Here is a 22,058-nt window from a genome sequence, read left to right on the forward strand (position 1 = left end):
TATTTAATTTGGGGGTAAATTATTCCTGAAATTATTTGGACTGTAAGTTCAAACCCCACAAAGGTTCATTCATAAACTGTCTCGGTGAAATCTTGATCATAACTTAGAAGACCTCAGGTTGGGTTTGATCATCTAAAGTTGATGTTATCTCCTGCATCGGCCTGTGGTGAGTCCAGTGAGGGTTCCTACGGTTAGTATTGCAAGATTAGATTAAAGGTAATCTTGTTAGCCGTGCAGGTCTGTATGACAGATGACAGAAAACATTACATGCCATTGAACCTGTGCAGAATGAATCAGAGAGAGAGAGAGAGAGAGAGAGAGAGAGAGAGAGAGAGTCTAATTTAATATGAGAATGACATGAGAAGAAAAGAGTTCAGAGCAGAATGGTGATGTTGCTCTGCCGGAGAGATGACACAAGGGAACGCTAATGAAATGGTGACAGAGGTATAACAGGCTTAGCTTGCTGCTCGTCTGAAAGCGCTCAGATTGTGTCACTTTTAAACAGATTACTGCTCGCAATATCAGCTACTAACAGAAGTGCTTTACTTGTAGAAGTTGTGTAAACTGTCAAGGGTCAGAGACAGACTGCAGTATATTTACAAAAACATATTTCTTTATATATAGATTCCTCTACATTCATTTTAAAAGACTTCTGAAAAAATACTTTGGAATCACTTAAAGAAACAGATGTCTGTATCACACAGCTCGATTATGGGCAAATAATCATTATTATTAAACACGATTACTGCGTAACTTTAATAATATCAATTTATTTAACCTTTTTATCATAAACTAAGTGTTGCAGGTGTAAGTGTCAAATCAGTGGTGCCTTCAAAGTGCCTTACAAACACATCGCTCCAGCAGCACGCAGTTAAGATTTTAATCTGTATATATTATATTCACATACTGTCTTATATTTTAACATCAGCTGTTTAATATTCATATGTTCATCTTTAATTCATTCAAACATATGATAACATGACAGTGACAGAGAGGATGAAACTCATGATGAATTATAATTAAAATACTCAAATATACATCACAACATTTGTAAACTAAATTCATAAGGTAAATAGTAATAAGGTTAATAGTTGATCTGTGTATTTGATGGCTCTCTAAAATATTTGATTCTGATTGGCCGGTCACAACATACCAAGGTTGGTTATTCCCAGATAACTACCACTCAAAACTAATAACACACGGTAACCCAGATGCTGCAAATCATTTTAACATTTAAATATGTCTTTTAAAAACATATATGAGATTATATTTACAAATGATTCAAGCAAATAGTGTGTTTGTGACATCTGAACGTCTTCTCTTATCTTAAAACTGAAAGTAAATGAGTTTTCATCATGGAAGGTCTGCATTTGTTAAAAATGAATGAATACAATTTCAAATCAATATTTAATGTTCCTTAACTTACTGATGAGGTTAATAGCCGTGTAATAAGCAGGATAAAGCACAGTCAGCAGGTTATTATTGTGAAATAAACCCCTTCAGTCTGATATAAGACCCTCCTCTGATATCCTCATCACACTGTTAGGGTTTATTTCTGAGATTATCCCATTTTACTACAATAATATACTGCATTGAGTATTTTAACACGACTGAAACACTGTATTTTTAACCAATCATCATCCAGCAACACAACTGTATTGTTTTTTGACATGTATTTATTTATGAATGAAAGTTGTCTGAATTTTTCTCTGTTTTCAGTTCCTTTGATCTGATTAATATTCACCTGTTCCACGACGCATCCAATTTGGTGGCATGGGAGAAAAGTCCATCAGTTTACTCAAGCACACGACAGAAAGCACTCAGCTTTGTTCTGGACCGGTAAGTACTGCGTGTATATGTGTTTATGTGTTTGTGTGTGTGTCTGCGTGTGTGCGTGTGTGTGCACGTGTGTGGTCTCTGGACTCGCGTGACAATTTCCTATATGGAATCTGAAAGCATGTGGCACCTTGCTACACATCCACTTTAAATAAATGCACGCATACGCTCGGCATACGTTGTCAAACTATTCGACGTCTCATGAATTATGTGCTGCTTTTATGTCTCAAAGATCATATTTTTCCACTCGCCCCTCCGCTTTCTCATCCAATGAGAGGCAGGGCCGGCTTTAATGGACAGTCAAGTAGACGTGGTTTAGGAACATGGCACCTTTTACAATTTTTATTGTGCAATAATTTACCTTGATTTACAGCCATAATGAAGTATAAAAAGGACCTTTCTTGTTGCTTACATTGAGAATTTGAGCTGTATTTTCTGCTCTTTTGTCACCTTGAGCTTGATTTATATTCATCCCATAAATACTTTGTTTTCCTCAGATTATGTTTCCCAAACTCCTCCCTTTTGTCTTCTTCAGTCCTTGTGTCTCGAGGGTGCGATTAAGGTCAGGTTTACATCAAGAACATCAGGACGTTATACCGTGTTGTGATAACATTATGTTTACATTCAAGCGCTGCATTATGTTTTTTTTTTTTTTTTTCAATTTGGATTGGCGTATGATGCAAAATTGTCATTCCTCTGTTTGTAGTGTGTACTCCACTATATTCTCTTAGGTTTATAACTTAACCATCTTATCGTCCTGGATGTGACGGATCTGTGTTACGGATCTCATAATGGTTTTTAGGAGGTTGTGTGAATGGAGGAGCCCCCTCCTCTTTTCTTTCATTGAAGGCCAGGTTAGGTTGGTGGGTGGATAATAAACGTTTAGGTGGAAGCGAGTTTCGGCATGGTTGCCATTCCATGCGGTGTGGGGTTGTTACCAGGGAGGGGCGGGGGGACACGGAATCGCCCACTTCTATGAGGAATCGGTGCAGATCCGGACCGCCGACATCAGGAGCGTCCCCTCGAGTGAGAAAGGACACGCACGGCACCTTCCCCCAAAGCTCTGCCGGAGCGAGTGAATGATGTTGGGCTCTATTCATCGGCCGTACTAACCTTTTGGCAGCCACCAGTAAAGTCTATTCTGCTGGTGTGATTGGGAAGGACAATGCGGCTGAACGGTCTTTTGAATTCGGCCGTTACCTCCAACAGTGCTGCTATTCAGCGTCTCGTTGGGAACCGACTTTTAGAGCTATTGTCCCTCCCTCTCTAACTTCTAACCCCCATCTCACACACATACACACTAACCCTTACCTCACTGTTTTCCTAATTTATCTTGTCTAACTTGTTCTGTTTCCCTGCCGCTGTTCCTCCTTCATTTATTACCATGTTTTGAGCCTTTGCCGCGTCTCTGAGCTCTGTGTGGGCCGCGCTTACGTTCTTATCTGAGAGTTAATCGTGTCTGATAAGCTCCTGGTATCTGTACAGCTGTTAACAACTAAACACGCTTTATCTCCAGAGCGTTTCGAGGGCTCTTGGGAAAGCTCCTGAAGGACTGACGCTATCTCAATCTATTCATGAGCTTTGGTCACTTCACATAAGAGACTAGCTGTTTGATATGCATCACTGTTTATCTACCTAGTAATGTGACCGTCTCTGCACATTTGTTTTGTTTAAACTGATTTAAGTGCAACACGATATCCATACGGATGGGTTCTTGAGTGTCGGTCTTGTCCATTGTGCATGTGGATATGTTACCATTTGCTCTCCCATTCAGAAAAAGTGCTCGGGTTCAGGGCGAAGCGGTTTTACATCACAACTGTGAAATCTGAGCTAAATGGACCTCTTTGTCCTTGGCTTTTATTTTCACACAAATATAGTCTATTGTCAGGCCGCCGAAGTTAATTTGATCAACATTGGGGACATTTAACTCTTCTGTTTGGTCAAAAGGCTCATTTCATGCTCATTTTTGGGGCATTGAGAAGCTGTGATTGGCAGAAAAATAATGTTGCCGTTAACAATTCAGGCCAATTAGTTTCCCAGGGGGAAGCGCCGGGCCGCTCGGGCGCAACACAACTGTTCTTTGTCACTTTATGGACCGTCATCCGTCAACTGTCACACTGAGTCAAAGAGCCTCCAAGCCCAGTGTTTCCCCAACATTTCCCAGAACAACAGCCGAGAGAGAGAGAGAGAGAGAGAGAGAGAGAGACTGAGATGATTTTTTTCTAACTTAAATGTAAATGAATGTGTATATTGTTTGTTTTTAGTGTCATTTATGTGCAATCATCAGACTGAAATATTCTGCTCATGTTATAATTGGTAAGATTCAGTTCTCCCGGTGGGCAGTGTAGTAGTGCCTGAGGTGCTCTTGATCAAGTCATCTTTACTTTAGTTACTGCCCAGGTGCTGCAGTGAATGACTGACATCACTGCTGTGTGTGTGTGTGTGTGTGTGTGCGTGTGTGTGTGTGTGCGTGTGCGCGTGTGTGTGCGTGTGTGTGTGTGTGTGTGTGTGTGTGTGTGCGTGCGCGTGTGTGTGCTGTGTGTGTGTGCGTCTGTGTGTGTGATGGGTTAAATCCAGCGGTCACATTTCAAGTAGTGTTATCATACTTCACAATCATTTTCACTTTCTTTCATATAAGGCCCGACCGTTTTATTTTCTATGTTTAACAGAAGCTCGAGTGTATCAGTAGATCAGTAGTTTTCCGGGAATCAAACCTGTGACCCTGGCATGGCTGCTGTGTAGATGTTCAGCATGTGTGTCTTTCTGGATGGCTGATGTGTGTTACTGAATGGAGGTATTAGTGTCCATCAGCATTGACTTTGTTAGCTGCCTTCTCACCCTGGGAGGCCTAGAGGTCAAAGGTTAATCAGTCAGCCAGACCCCTTTACACCCCACACACACACACACACACGTACACACACAGACAAACACACACACACACACACACGCAGATAGATATGCATGCACACAGAGACACACAGATACACATTCATGCATGCACAAACACACATGCAGACACACACAAACTCACACAGACACACACAATCATACACATGTACACACACAGACACACGCATGCACGCACAAACACACATGCAGACACAAAATAACACACACACACACACACACACACTCACTTAGACACACACAGATAAACATGCATGCATGCACCAACACACATGCAGACATGCACAAACTCACGCAGACACACATAATCATACACATGTACACACACACACACACAGATAGACAAGCATGCACACACAAACAAACACACACACACACACACACACACACACACACACACACACACACACACACACAGATAGACATGCATGCACACACAAACACACATGCATGCACAAAGTCATGCACAAACACACACACACACATGCACACAAAGGCACACAAAAAGAGGTTTATTACAGTCTGTGTGTGTGTTGTTATTGTGTAAATGAAGTGTGTTGATGTAGTTTATGTGTCACTGGTGCAGATTCACAGACCTCCCACCTCACAGTCCATTCACACCCATAGTACTGTGCTTAATGTGTGACTTCTGTGGGCCCCCAGGGGCCGAGGGGTAAAAGTCAGACCCTCACATCAGCAGGTCAGCACCACAGAATTAGGAAGCCAATGTGTAAACACAACGTTACCTTCTGACCCAAACCTTATGACTCCAGTCTGAGGACAAAACCTGATGGGTCTTTGCATTAGACATGCCTGTTACTGAGAGACTCGCCCCTTACCCATAGAGAGAGAGAGATGTGAATATACAGTAAGTATGAACTGAGGACATCTCTCTCTATCTCTATCTCTCTTTTTAGTCTGGGGCTCATGTCAGCTGTCAGTCAGTTGTTGTGTCTGTCTTTGTGTCTATAGGAAAAAGCTTTCTGATGAATCACATACACTTTTAATATGAAGAGAAGTCATGAAAACAGCTTCAACTAGTTACCTCAGCATATGTTTGATGAAAATAAATGACAAAGAATACTGCATAGAAAAACTCTTATTCACTAACATTTATAACAGTGTTGTAGTTTGCTGACATTTCCACAAAGAAAAATTGACAACGGTTCATTAAATTTTTCTAAAATAATGTCCACCTAAGTTGGCTAAGCGGAGTTACAAAGCAAGTGTGCATTATTTTCACCATTTTATCATAGGGCTGTTGAAAGCTTTATTCTGATTGGTTTAGAAATGTTTCACAGATGTTGATTATTTTTCTATAAACACACCTAAGTTGTAAAATGTCTTACAATAACCACCAGAGCAATGTTTGTGGTAACTGTGGTATAAGAGGAATAATTGACTCTGGTCCTCTGATTTATTGTAAAATAATGCACACCTGCGGTGTAACTCCACTTCACGTCGTGCCGCATTACCACCTTCAGTGTGCATTACTTTACAATAATTCAACAGCCCATTGTTAATTATTCCTTACGTAGTTTAAAGAACCAGATTCAATTATTACACTTATACCACGGCTCTGGTGGTTGTTTCTAATGAACTGCTCAGAGAAGTACAGAGATGACAGATAACAAGAGTAGATGATCTTTAAACAGAACGTTTTATTATGAAAATTACTAATGTAAAATGTGATGAAAGTGTGCACTGTGTTGTTTGTGATCAAGAAGAAACATTTCTGTACAACTTTATCTATATCCAAACATTCCTTTGAAAGAATATCTTTGTAACAGAAGGCATGCACCCTTCATTTATTTAATGTTGGACAACTATAATCTATTGACATGCATTTGTTATATCAGTATATCTGTCAGAAAACTGTGTGATTTAATATGATTGTATTAGACTAAAGTGTCACAGAAGAAACAGCAAAACTGTTGTGAGCGTGAATGCAGATGAGATGTGTAAGTGTGTGTTTTATGAGAGCGGGCCACAGGCAGAGAGGAACTCTTTTACAGGGCCATAAATACATTGTTATTAGGTGTTAGGAAAGAGCGGAGATTTATCCCAGTGATTAGCCGGCTTTCCTTCTCTCTCCATTAATCCAACACACATACAGTTTAGATAAAGCTTCATCTCACTCAAGTTAATTATTTGCTGTGCTGAGTTAATTATCCCTCATTTAAGGTGCATTTTTTAATCGGGTGGAGAGAGGAGATTGCTGAAAGCCGCAGGTCTGTGACTCTTGAGGTCTGGACTTCATGAATCGTAAACTACACACACACACTTGTGAAGAAAACTGAGATGTACTTGAGTAATAAGACACTTACTATAAATGTACTTAAAGCTTTATTATATAGGACAGTCTTATGTTGTCACAGAAAGTGTGTAGTTTTAAACACACACACACACACACACACACACACACACACACACACACACACACACACACACACACACACACACACACACACACACACACACACACACACACACACACACACACACACACACACACACACACACACACACACACACACACACACACACACACACACACACACACACACACACACACACACACACACACACACACACACACACACACACACACACACACACACACACACACACACACACACACACACACACACACAAACACACAGCGTGAAAGAGGAGACAGCAGGTGGAGCTCTTCTACAGAGAGATGTTTGACTGACAGCTTCTTTATTTCTCTTTGTAGGATCTCAGATCAGCGGTTTGAAAGACTGCCATATTTCATCTTTGGTGACTTTAACTTCAGGTTGGACTCCAAGCGGGTAATTGAGGTGAGTAAAACGCAGACACATACGGCCTGTGTGTGAAATTACAACCATACAATTTGTACTATTGAGAAAGTATGCAGTATGTGTACTGTGTCCTGTAGGCAAATGTCATCTATTTGTAGAAACCTGTACAACCTATTATACAAGCCAAAATATTTATTGGTTACATATTTATACATAATATTAGGGTGGTCAAAAGATTAATTGCATACAAAATAAAAGTTTGTGTTTGCATAATTAGTTTTATTTATGTATATTTTATTTGTTTACATATAATACAAAATATATCAAAATCTAAATATATATATATAGTGTGTGTGGGTGTGTAAATGTTTCTTAATGACATACATGCATGTTTTTTTATATATACAAAATAATAACACACAGTTCACACATGTATATTATGCAAAAACAAACTTTAATTTAGGGATGAACCAATAAATCGGCTATATATGCTTCTCAATGAATTACGGTGAAATGTTGCTACATCCAAAAGCCAGAGGGCGCTCACGTGCAGAAACTCAATATGCACCGCAGAAGAAGAACCATTACACACGCAGCTCCAGGAAATGTATAAGCATATTAATATCGCTGTTCTTCAAACATTTACAGGTATTTTCATGATAATAAAGAATATTTAAAATGATTATCATTAACAAGTATTAGTGTAAACGACTTAAACTAACAGTGATTTCAGATTGATAAGGACTTCCTACTGATCAAATCCATAGTACATGAAAAAACGTTGCATAATATCGGTTAGGTATGATTAATCGTTATGCAGCCTTATGCAAATGATCATTATTTATTAATGAGATGATGATTCAGCTTGCAACACTATATAGAAGTATAATAGTATAACCTGTTTCTTCTAAAAATCACTATAGATTAGTGTGTATAGTCCAGACTCATACATAAGACCCTTGAGACTTCATCTAGATTTCCCCTCCTCACAGATCTGCTAAATGCTCCTTATGTGCTGTGTTGTGTTTTAATAAAGCCTCTATTAGCACACAATGAGTGTGAGAAAAGCCTCCATCACATAACAATACACACCAAGGGCCGGTCAGCAAACACAGCTGGGCCCCGGGGTCCCTCAGGACCCTAATGAGTCGTATATCTGAGGGCTGTAAAGGACCTCTGCAGAACCACACAGAACCGACCCACTCTGTGTAGCAGCTCATTGTTCTCACTAAGGTCCTGTGGGCGGGCATAAGTCTCCACTCTTTACAGATCAACCTGAGCTTCATTCAGCCTCATTAAACTCTTAAACTGAACTCACTGCAGGCTTTGGGATTCTCAGATTGTTGCAAAGTATTCAAATGATTACTTTTAATTTGATATAGCAGAGGTGTTCATAATAAAACCAGCAAATATAATTAGTATTTCCAAAAATTACCAATGACCAAAAACTCAGCATGTGAAAGTTATGCATACAAGTTATTGAATTGTAAACTAAAGTCTCCTAAAGAGATAAAGTTATTAGTGATTTTTGATTTAAAATAAATGTATGAAAAGGCTTTACATATAAATGAGTTTATAAATGAGGACAAAGGTAAGTCATTATTATGTCAATGCTCAGCATCAAATATAAGAGGTTTGTAATATTGCATGATTGGAGATCTATTGGAGATTGGAGAGTTTTTCTGACCATCTAACATCTCTGTTGTTCTGTGAGTTTAATGTGTTTACTTTAATAAATAATTCATCTGTGAAATAGCAGCAGAATGGAAATAAAAGTTTATTTGGTTTAATAGGCCGTTTATTTTTAAACCTCTCATGGACTCATTTACATGATGTTATATCAATCTCTTAATGTGTGTGTGTGTGTGTGTGTGTGTGTGTGTGTGTGTGTGTGTGTGTGTGTGTGTGTGTGTGGTTGTGTGTTTGTGTCTGTTTGTCTGTGCGTGCGTGTGTGTGTGCGTGCGTGTGTGTGTGTGTGTGTGTGTGTGTGTGTGTGCGCACGCGTGGTTGTGTGTTTGTGTCTGTTTGTCTGTGTGTGTGTGTGTGTGTGTGTGTGCGTGCGTGCTTGCGTGTGTGTGCGCGTGTCTGTGTGTCTGTCTATTTGTCTGTCTGTCCGTCCTTCCGTCCGTGGGTGTGTGGGTGACTGTATGTCTGTCTGTGCATGTCTGTGTGTCTGTCTCTTTCTGTGTGTGTGCGTGGTTGTGAGAATTTAGTTGAACACTTGATTGTTGATTAATGTCAGGCACACAATTAGTGTTGGTCTTAGCTCAGCTGAGTTGATGTTGTATTGATTTGTGTTGTAGTTTAACTGGAGATTGATTTACACACACATGGACACTGTCACACTAATTCACACTCATTTATTTCATTAATGTCTAATGAAGCTGAATATACTCACTGTTAATATAGTCATGCGTTTGTGAAACGAAAGAAAGTGTGGCCCACGTTGAAAGTAAAAAGACCTTGGTGGTTGCTGAGGAGTTTGCTTACTTTTGGTCTCTCTCTCTCTCTCTCTCTCTCTCTCTCTCTCAATTCAATTTCAATTTCAATTTTCAATTTAAAGAACTTTATTGGCATGATTGTGTCACTTACAATATTGCCAAAGCATTATACATAAACCAAGAAACATACAATAACACAATATTAACAAACATTAAGGTGCAATTAAGTTAAGGTGCTGGGTGATGGATGAAGTACTACTGCAAAATAAAATAAAATAGAATCAGAGGATATTTACAATATAAAGTAGACTTTGAAATATAAACATATGAAGTATACAAATGTACATTTATGGAGGCAGATGAGAGGTAAAATAAAAATACTGTACAAGATCAGGGCTGTGGATTATTTCTGATGGTGTGTAACTGATAAATGAGTTTAGCAGCAACTGATGGGTGTCTGTCTTCCCCCAGTAACATCTTCATTTCATCTGAATCTGAAGAGCTATGAAACTCTGCTATGAGCTTTGAGATTTTGTCAAAGTGTTTTTCTCTAAGCTCTTTATATTTACCACAGTAAAGTATTTCAATAGTAATACAAAAGGATCAAATCGAGGGTGTAAAAGTTAGAGATATTCCTTCTCCTTTTGTATAACCACTGTAGGTGTGATTTGTGCTTTAACTTATATTAATATTTTCATGTCTTTTATTTAGTTCAGTAATATCAGAATATGATGAAATCTTCTGTCTGTGTGAGATATGAGAGGTGATCACCTGTGTGCCATGAGCTCTGTGTAACCCCACTGTGGTGCATGCTGGGATGGCACAGGACCTCAGGGCTCTGCCGGTAGTGAATCAGTTTTTGTAGTGACAGAGCCACGATCATGTGCCTGGACTGGAGTATATTTAAAATCCCTCCTAATTAAAGTTAATAGAATGTAAATTTATTTTCTGGGAAAATGGCGTGCTCTCGTGCGGCTTTCCAATTTCAGGATTGATAGGGGCTGACAGGGGGGTTAATTACTGACTTGATCTACTGAGCTCGTGACATAACTTGTGCTGTTTTTAATTGAAGTGTATCCGGTGGACGCTCGCTCTCGCCCCCTGTCTGCAGCGCTGGGAACTGCACGGGGCGGCACACGCAAACATCAATCTCTTGTTCTTTGTCCTCTGTCTGTCTGAGGGCCGAGCAGCATGAAATTAAAGGTGGGCCCACGACGAGCCCTCGCTGTAAACGAGAGATGTAAACTGCTCATTAATGAGGAGCGACAGGGTCATAAAAATATCATTTTTCAACATTTGAAGAGCTTTTTAATTGATGCCAGATGTCAATTGGGTTTGTTTTTGTGAAATAATTGCAGAGAATAAATGAGTACACAATCGTTTTCCTCTTGAAACACGTCTTACGATCTCTCAGGTTTGTCTGTAGTACTTGTGAAGGTCAAATGTCTTCAATAAGTGAAAGCTCCAGATTGTAAGGACATAACTAAATATAAGTCTTATAAATCAGTCAAATGATTTTTGTTTTTAAATCTAAACTAATGCAGATGTAAGGAGATATTAAATCAGTGAAAGTCTATAAAATTATTTCAAGCAGATGTTTCTATTTTCTGATGATGTTACAGTTTTAGGTTTCAGTTGTTCTGAATGTTTTTTGGTCTTGTCATATAAATGCTAGTCTGCTCCATGCTTGTAAAATATGATGTTTAGGATTTGACCTGCCAAGAATCGTAAATTTGATTGATTAGAAAAAGATTTTTTCCTGATAGCACAAACATTATTGAGGATTATAGAAGTTTGTTTATTACCCAGAATTATTAGAAAAATTGATACACTGATTAACTTATTCATAAAACACATAAGAAGTGAAACGTTCTCCTGAATCTATGAGCATATGATAGACAGAAGACAATATCCGCGTGTGTTGTGTTTGTGTAGATGCGCGCCAGCTTGTGTGATTGTTGTGTACACACATGGTTGGTTTTGGTTAGAGACCTGTAAGTGTTGTGTTAATTCATTCCTTCAGAATAAGGCTTCATTTGGTACACACAGTGTTTGTGCATTTGGCCCATCATAAATCAAAGGCGACAGAGGCATTAAACACACACTACATTAGTCAGGCTAATTAATTTTGGGACACATCCATCCATTAGTCAATGGCTCTGTGTTTCATGGGACAGACAGTGACCCTGTCAAACCAACCATGAAAACACACACACACACACACACACACACACACACACACACACACACACACAGATGTACACTTGCAAACATTACAAACACCTGATCTCAATCCAACACCATCAGAACAAAGCAGTACTCACAAGTACACTACACGTTGTGTAATACACACTGCACACTACACACTGAGTATTAGACACTAGATATTACTGCACACTACAGCCCATGCTTTATCTGTGCTTTTTTGACTTCTATAAAGTATTGATGAAGGATGATTTTCTACTGAACTGATGATGAGATGGGAGCTCATGGTTATTGTAGATGCACTGCCAAAAATGACTTTCTTACTTAGTTTCTTTGTCTTGTTTTCAGTACAAATTAGGAATGTAAGTCGAACAAAATATTTAATCTAGATTAATCGCATGATTGTTATGAGTTAATTTGCGATTAATTGCAACTTAATCCACATTTATCTGTTCTATATTTAAGAGTTTACATTTTTAATGCTCTAATCAACATGGGCATGGACAAAAATGGATGCTTTATGCAAATGTATGTTTCATATTAGTGAAAGATAAAATCAAATTAAAGATTTTTTTAAGGTTCAAAAGCAAATTCACCTCATCCATACCTTCAAATCACAGTAAAACTTATAGATTTAAAGGTATTGCGGAGGATTTTCTTTGGTCATTTTGCTTCTGAAGAAAATGCAGCTTGATTTAAGAAATGTTTATATATTTGTACTGAAAACAAGTCAAAAAGATTAAGTAAGAAATAAATGTTTTGCAGTGTAGTTATTGTTTCCCTTGGTCTAGTGGTGTTTTGTGCTGTTTATTGGTGTCCATTGCCTTTGTTTTGTGTTGTAGTTCATAAGGAAGAGTTACGTAGTGATGTGTTCATTTATTTACAACAGTAATCATCATCATAGGTCAGTGTTTTTCTCCAAATAAACCCACATGATCTCTCTGAAGGTTTCATCAGATGGACAAACACTGGCATTGTTTGTCTGTTCCTCTCTTAAGTTTAAATGCTTTAACAAAGAGCGTGACACATCGTGAGCGAGCGAGCGAAGCCTTTAATCGGCCTAATTAAAACAGTGAGAGAATGAAGAAAAGCCACAGGCTGTTCCTCTCACAGCCTCATTAACAACAGATCGTTTGAGCGCGCTCCGTAAGGCCCGAGCTCATCGTCTCTGGAGCCGGGCGCGAGGGGTCCGACTGGCACAGACATCACAGACTCTGAGCTTCAGATATCACGCATCTGCCCCTCGTGTGGAGAGTTTTCTAGTGTTTCCTTGTGTACGATACTCAAGTGTTCTTGTGTTGTCGAGCATTTATTCAACAAACGCACAACAGCTGCATGTCTCTGTCTGAATCTGCTGGTGTGTTTTCTTTGACCTGCGTCCAGATAGATATATGACACAGTTATGTAATCTTGTTCACTGGTTTTGATGTATGTGAACAGTTTATTAATTAACCCTAAGTAAATCAACATGATGATGAGATGGTGACACTCCTGCAATGTATCTTGCAAATAGTTTTGTTCAGTTTTTCTTACTTGTCCTTTGAATTTAGTGATGTATTAAAACCATGGGCGTCAGAAACATTATATGTGTGTGGTACAAGTCTCACCCACTTTTTTAAAACCAATGATATTGGACCCACTCACTTGTTCTCTAATTTATCTCGTATGTCTGTCAGTCAAATCCATTCCATCAGAGGAACGCCCTAAAAAATTAAAATCTGCTCCGCATTTTAGCTACAACCTTAACTTCCACGCTGCTGTTCCTTAAATCCAGTCCACTTGGCTCATTTAGAGTCCATATAAATTAAACTCCTTTTCGTGTTTTCACTTCTTTCTCCTGCTACACTAGAGGTCTGTGCTGGACTGTTTCTTCATCTCTCTGACGCAATGTTTTATTCCTCACCCAACCACTAATGCTTAAATTGCTAACAAGCAAAAAAAATCTGCCAATGGGGCAAGCAAAAAAAATCTTGAAAATTTTTCTTAAACACTAAATTCAAGAAAAAATCAAGAAAAATTTGCTTACTCCATTGGCAGTTTTTTTTGCTTGTTTTATGCACAAAATCACTTAAATTTGATGTTTTTGGTCTAAAAAGACTTATTTTCTTGGGTCGTTCTGTTTATCAAGAAGAAGCATCTTAATTTAAGAATTTTTCGATATTTTTACTGAAAACAAGACCAAAATACAAAGAATTTTTTTCTTGAAAATCATTTTTGGCAGTGTAGAGACGAGCAAGTAAAAACAACCACAATGAACTTGTGCCTAAAAAGAACGGTACGTCTAAAATAGTTTTTTTAGTCTGAATTAGATTTAATTACCAGAAGAATATGTATTACCTGTTTAATTCAGTATGATAAACTAAATGATAAAAAATGCTAATAAAACTAGGATTTGCCTAGGAAAATAACATACCGCGAAAGATATCGTTACAGCAACATTCAACAGTAGAATTGCATATTTGCTGAATATCGTGCAGCTCTCTAGTACAGGTGGTCAGTTAGAATTAGTAAAGTACGATACACTTTCAAAGGATGATGGGAGAGGGCTATTACCTAAATTCAGACCACTACCATCTTTGATTCAGTAAAACATATAAATATATGAGAAAAATATCAAACTTTTCTTTTGATAAAACTATTGGTGAGTTTCAAAGATGCTTTTAAAGTATTTATGTGTCTTTTTATGTAGCAAAAACTCCAAAATGCTTTTGGTGAATCTTTCGTAGTTTTCTGTCATCTAGATTTCTCTCTGCATCAATCTTAGGAAAGCGTTTTGATCGGCCGCTGTGATGTTTTCTAATCCCTGCTGTCTGTGTATCGCTGACATGGACTGTGGTATTTCAGCTCTGACTGACTGACATTAAACAGCCGTCTCTCGTTCTCCATCGTGCTGCCGCTCGCCCATCATATTTAAGAGAGTCATTAAGTGGCACATTGAGAATTCATGGCCTCTCGTCCTTTAATTCCTCCTGTGATTTATCTGCGATGGTCGTTTCTCTGAGGAGCCCAGCAGCGACTGCTTCATGTCGTGGACTCGACAGAGAATAAGAGTGGTCCAACATCTGTCTATCTGAGAGACTGTTAAATCTGAACGATCTGTACTATAGTAAGGAAATACCATAGTAATATTGTGGTTTTAGGACATCAGACATCTACTGACAACAAGAGAAAAATACTAAGTAAGAAAGTCATTTTTGTAGTGCAGGAGTGGAAATGATTTAGTAAAACATTACAGGTTTGTGTAAAGTTAGGTTTGGCTCTTCAACCTCACAGCGACATTATAAACCCAGTAACATACTGGTGCAGTGTACTCTTTAAAATAAAAGTGATGCCATAGATCAGTGGTTCTCAACGGGAGGGGTGCAGAGAGATCGCGAGGGGCATCAGTTGGGTACTCGGTGTATTTCATTGCTCTTCACTTAGAATGAATAAACTATGCATAAATAACTAATAAAAACACTTTCGCTCACCATTGCATTTTCTTTCTAATGAATCGAGATGTTGTTTTACCTGGTTAAAGGACAGTGAAGAGTGACTGGATAGAGATGGGGGGGGGGGTTTGTAAAGAACCGTGCATCAGATTTAAACTTGTGAATACCTGAATACAACACGAATCTGGCAGCCACATGCATCACAGCGCCCCCTAACGTGTGCCACAGTTTCTTCAGTTAACATTCAGACTTAATTTGAATAATTCTGAGTAATTTGCAGGTTTCTAGTTATATCTTTAGTGATTTTGCAACTTGCAGTGTCTTTTCCAAAGAAGTGGAGCTTTTTGTCAAAAAAGCTTGCATGGGGTTTGCAGCTAAAGGTTCAATTTAACATTGCACATTAGTTAAATGTTAAACATAAGAGCCTGATAAAAACATGTCAGCAGCACTTAGAGGGTTTTGCATCTGAACTGATATAAATATTTTTTATTGGGCCACATGACTGGAGTGCTTAGTGAGGCATAAATAGAGTTTTACATTCTTTAATGAGAGCTTCATACAGTATTTCAGCTTTAAACCTTGACATGTTATTGTCTGGATAAGCTGGTGTGATTTTCTGATGTTGTAGTCATGAAGTCGGATCAGAGCGATAGAGTCAGACGCTGTGTATTGTTCCTGATTTCATGGTGTCCGTGTGACAGCTTGTTTCTCAGCTTTACTTCTAAAGGATGTGAGGTGGGGTCACAACAAGAGGGAGGACCATGAAAAATCAGCCCTTACACAACACTTACAGCTCAGAATACTAAAACTCAGACGCATTGATTGATTGTGTGAGTAAAGTGTTGCTCATTGTGGTTTAAGCTTTTTAAACTGAGAGAGAGAGAGAGAGAGAGATCTTGTACAGTACTTTTATTTTACCTCTCATGTGCCTCCATAAATGTACATTTGTATACTTCATATGTTTATATTTCAAAGTCTACTTTATATTGTAAATATCCTCTGATTCTATTTTATTTTATTTTGCAGTAGTACTTCATCCATCACCCAGCACCTTAGCTTAATTGCACCTTAATGTTTGTTAATATTGTGTTATTGTATGTTTCTCGTTTTATGTATAATGCTTTGGCAATATTGTAAGTGACACAATCATGCCAATAAAGTTCTTTAAATTGAATTGAAAAATTGAGAGAGAGAGAGAGAGAGATAGAGAGAGAGAGAGAGAGAGAGAGAGAGAGAGAGAGAGAGAGACTTGACATGATGAGTGTTGTTTAATAGATGTTGTGATTTATTCATTATGAGTTTATTAAACATCATTATACAGCTAATATTGTGTCAATTATTCAGACAGGTTTTGTTTTTTCTGTATTTACTTCAGATATGATTTCATGAGAAAGTCAAGGTCTGTCTTAGTCAATTCTCTGTGATTTATCAGTAATATTTAACTTGTACAGTATGTTGTTTAACCTCTGAGCTAAGAAACAATCACACTTGTGCTTACATGAGTTAACTAAACTCATTTCCAAAGCTAGATTTCTGTAGTAATTTATTTAGCCATTTTATTAATGATTGTGTGTAATACTGAGCTCAGATCTTGTGTAAAATCACAGATCAATCACCTTTAAAGCCTGTCATACCTTTAACCCCTTAATGTCCTGTTGAAGGAATACTCTGCATTATTTGACATTATTACACAGCTCTCTAAAACGCTTGATTCTGATTGGTCGGTCACAACAATCCAAGGTTCATTCTTTTCAGATTACTACTACTTAAAACTAATAACACACGTTAAATTGAATGCTGTAAGAATGACAGTTTAGTGTTACACAAAAATTTAATATAAAAATATATTTTTTAATAACATATATGAGATTTACAAATATATACATATACATATATAAAGATATATATATATATATATATATTTACAAATGATCAAATCAAATAGTGCGTTCATGACATCTGAACATCTTGTTTTATCTTACAACTGAAAGTAAATTAGTTTTCTTTGCAAAGGGTCTTCATTCGTTAAAAATGAACAAATAAAATATTTCAAATCAATATTTAATGCTCCTTCCCTTACTGATGAGGTAAATAGCTGTGTAATAAGCAAGATAATGTACAGTCAGCATAATGTTATTGTGAAATAAACCTCTTCAGTCTGATATAAGACCCTCCGCTGATCCCCTCATCACACTGTTAGGGTTTATTTCTGAGATGCCTGTACATGATCCCTTATGAAAACTTCATGACATACAACAACTCAATAACAAAAAGCTAAACATGTCACATATTTTTGAAAAGCTGAGATTCTTGTGAATGATGAAAACCCTTTTAAGACAGCAGGTACAATCACTGTAGTGTCCTTTTATGTCTGTTGGCTTTTTTAGGAATGCCAAGCGGTTAAATGCATGAACAGCTGGATTTTCACAGTAACATATATAGTTAAATATGGCATGTGTACAGACAGATTATCTTTACAGTTTAAGTAGCGCACAGAAATGCAAACGCATGCACGCTTCTGAAATGACTGGATGGTTCAATAACTGTGTTTGAGGCTCTTAAGATGAGATTAAAACACTTTACTCTGTCCAGTTCATTACTGAAACGATCAATACAGTTCAACAAGCAACAATCTAATGAGACTTCACACGCTGATTTACATTCCTTCATCCAATGAAATCATCACAGATTAGTGTGACATCATCATTAAACAGTGATGTTATTGAATAGTCCGATCATGTTATATTTAAATACTGATATGAACGCGCTTGACTTTTCCTTCAGAAAATATTGAATTTATTGATTTTGTTTAATGGATGAGTTTGACTGCATAGTGAAGGTAAATCAGCCATTAAGTGTCCAGTAAACATATAAACACTCATTCATTAGTGTTTCTAAACATCCCAGCATGCATCTGGTGAAGGGTGTGAAGGTTTACATTTCTTTACCATATTTGTTGTTTAATAATGTTGTGATTTGTATGACTGTGGAGGTTTGATCAGTAGAGTTCATCTCATTACTCATGATGAAATCTTTTATATAATAAATGGTTCATTGGCTGCTCTCCACTGTAGATATTAGCATTATAAAGTCGCTGAAGCACCGGTGGCTCCACTGAACAGAGATTAAACAGTTTGTTGACCATCTGTGCGACTGCTCACAAACAGCAGGAGAATTTAACACATTTCATCTGCTGTCATTGTGTGTTTGTGTGTGTGTGTGTGTGTACAGGTGGAGTGATTGTGTAAAACAATGAATCTTTAACTCACTTAAATCAGTGAACATACACACCCCTTACTGACACAACACAACTCACACAATGAAACATCTGCTTGTCCACAACCATTTTCATTTACACATTATGAGTGTATCTGTGTGTGCATGTGTGTGTGTGTGTGCGTGCACGTGCATGCATGCGTGTGTGAAAGTGATATTTAAAATATTTCTTCATCTTAGATATTTATTCATTATGAAGATTATTAAAGGATCATTAGAATCCTGTAGATTTATTTAGCCATCTTTGGTTTTTTCCAAAAAAATGTATTTCAACAAAATACTAACAATTTGATATTGTTATAATTCTAAAAAAAAGAAATTAATTAATAAAGTTGTCTGCCATCTCGGATCTCAATGCATTGTACACGAATGATGCTCCCAATTTGACCAAAATGAGTGATGTTAGCGGAGCATAGATGATGACTTAAATGTTGAAATAGATAGAGAGTAAAAGAGCATCTGTGTTTCTGAAAGCATGATTTTGAGATGGTACTGATCTCACACACACATACACACACACATCGGGTGTGTCTAACCCGCCCTCCACCCCACTGTCGATAGGGTCATTGGGGTCAAAGTGATGAATTTTTATGGGGCTGTTCCCTGTGTTTCAGGCCTGCTCCATTCTCCTCGCGCTGCCCTGACTCTCAAAGACTTTCAGGCTGGCCAATTTGTCCTGCCGGGCTCTAGAGAATGGCCCATTTGAGTGGTTAAATACCAAAGGGGTGAACACACACACACACAACACCTCTCGCATCCCACAATGATTTGTGGCCCTTCCATTATTTGCCACGGCGAACAAACGCGGTCGGCCGGGATTCGGAGGTATTGGAGCGCAGGAGTGACACCCGTGGCCCTGTGCTCATTGTTTTAGAGAGATTTCCCAGATGTTCCTCTGGCCAAGATAAATAGGTGTCTTTATCCTGTCCCGTCTTTATCTGAACGCGTCTCTTTTCAGGCCGTAGACCTCCTACGTTGCTGTGCGGTGAGTTTTTCTTCGGTGCAGGGGCTGATGGGAACGGATATGTGTGTGTGAGGGAAGCGTTATCATGGAAGGCATTAACCGATCGCTCTTTAGGTCAGGATTAGGGTAACAAACTCTGTAAACCTGGAATAATGAAATGGGTTAAGGAATGTGCTGGGTTTCAATGTAGGTAAAGCCGTATAGATGAGCTCTGTGATGGGCTGTCAGCTACCACAGAAGATCATTTGAGCCTACACAAAACACTGTAGTGCATCGACAGCAGATGCCTGTAAACATTGAGAAACACTTTGAAAATAACATAAAATCACTTTCTATATACTGTGGCATATATATACACAACATCTGTTCACATTATAACAATAACTATATTAGCGTAGTCAATTTCACAGCAACTTTGAATACCTCAGGACATTTTATGTTATAGACCTCAGCAATGAGCTTCTTCACTGTCATTTTAAATGCGCGTGCATTTGAAGTTTAAATAGATTTGATTGGCTGTCAATGGTTTATTGTTCATCAGGTGAGAAAAAAATTGCTCAAAAAGTAATCCCAACAGTATCGTTCATTGTGTCTTTATCGTTATAGTTGTGGTGTGATCTCCGTTATTCTCTAAAATACAAAATGATTTTCAAAGCGATATTTTTTATAGTTATCGTTTTTTGTTATAATGTGTCAGGATCCTGTCAGAATCATGTCTTGAATTATATCTAGTCTTTGTGGCAGGGTCCTGGCAGTACCATATTTTATGTGGGAGATGCGTTGTTTTAGTATTGGTTTATTCTGACCACGCATTTCCCGGGTCTTGTCACTTTTTCCCTGATCCCTTACTTGTAATGATTTCCAGGTGTATGTCATTTATTTTGTCCCCATTTAAAGTCCTTGTGTTTGATGTTCTTTGCTTGTGCGTTTGTCTTTCTAACTGTGAGTATCGTGTCCCGTAAATCCAGTCTAGTTTATTGTTATTAAGTAGAGTCTGTTTGTAGTGTTGTTTTAGTTTTGTCAGTGTTTAGTTTTCTAGGATTTGTGATGTTTTGTCCCCTTGTGGGTTTTGTTTTTTCTGTTTTTATGTCTTATTATTAAAGTCATCAGTGTTTTTTGTATACATACGTCTGCGCCTGGGTTTTTGCCTTGCCATTCCTAACATAATGGATTGAATGTATTGATGTTGTCTTCATGAGGATGAGTGAAGGTTTCTAACTTTTCTAATACTCTAGTTCTTTATGAGTCTTGTAGAATGTGTAAAAAACAATCTGGATCTTAACATCATACAATCACTGTGCAGAAAAACTTAAACTTGGAGACTTTTTCTGAAGACTCATAAACATCTATCACAAAACTCACAAACACTCAAACATGAACTCTTAAAGGTGCCAAAGAATGTATTGTAATAATCTATTAAATTATTCTCTGATATCTACACAAAAATGATCCAGAGTCAGTTTTTCATGTCCATTTTCAACCCTAGGATTTGTCTTTATAATAAATGGTCTATTATTCACTTATTTGAAAGGGTCATGAATAATAATGTTGAGCTCTGCTCTGATTGGCTGTTTCTCCTTCAGTAGCTCTGTGTGTGTGTAAACAGATCTTATGTTTGAGTCTGGATCAGATTTTGAGGAATAATCAATTGTTTGGAGATTGTTAATGAACGTTTCTGAGTGGTAAGTTTGTGTTTTGTAACTGTAACATCAATAGTAGAACTTCAGCCTAGCATATAGCTCCTGATAAAAAATGACATAATCATGATATCAATGATATAGTGACACGAAGACGTATGACACATTTACATTCCCTAACTAACGCAGCAACAACACCTGAGAACAAGAACGGGAAGATACTAGCAGCAGGTAACCTTAATGTGCGGGCAAAAAATTAAACTCAACCGAGCATCGCTGTGTAAATTACTTTAGTTACTGTTAAAGTGTTAAGGAGTTGTGTTATATAGGGAAAACACTACCAGCTCGTACCATCGTGATGACAGTAACTTACTTACTTAATTTAAATCCAGAATTTTTTTCACAAATGTTCACATTCTAGTTGCACGTTTACTTAATATTTAATTAGACAGATCCATCTTTTCTATTCATTTTCCATTAAATGATGTGATCTGATGAGTTTAAGGCTCCGTTTTACCCTGTTTGTTACTTCAGGGTATTGGCCGCTATCGTCCGCTACTGGGTCCTAAAGTACA

The 22,058-nt window shown here is 37.9% G+C and overlaps 1 protein-coding gene across 2 annotated transcripts in view; it reads left to right on the forward strand.

Moving 5' to 3' along the window:
- LOC135786543 (inositol polyphosphate-5-phosphatase A-like) overlaps positions 1-22,058 on the forward strand; it is a 149,940-nt gene that overhangs the window by 83,893 nt on the left and 43,989 nt on the right. For both annotated transcript variants that reach the window (XM_065296004.1, XM_065296005.1), the window contains exons 8-9: positions 1,720-1,839; positions 7,484-7,568. In XM_065296004.1, the coding sequence (XP_065152076.1) occupies positions 1,720-1,839; positions 7,484-7,568 (205 nt within the window). The remainder of the gene's footprint in view (positions 1-1,719; positions 1,840-7,483; positions 7,569-22,058) is intronic.

Source organism: Paramisgurnus dabryanus, chromosome 20 (assembly GCF_030506205.2).
Source record: "Paramisgurnus dabryanus chromosome 20, PD_genome_1.1, whole genome shotgun sequence".
In the NCBI taxonomy this organism is placed as follows: Eukaryota; Metazoa; Chordata; class Actinopteri; order Cypriniformes; family Cobitidae; genus Paramisgurnus; species Paramisgurnus dabryanus.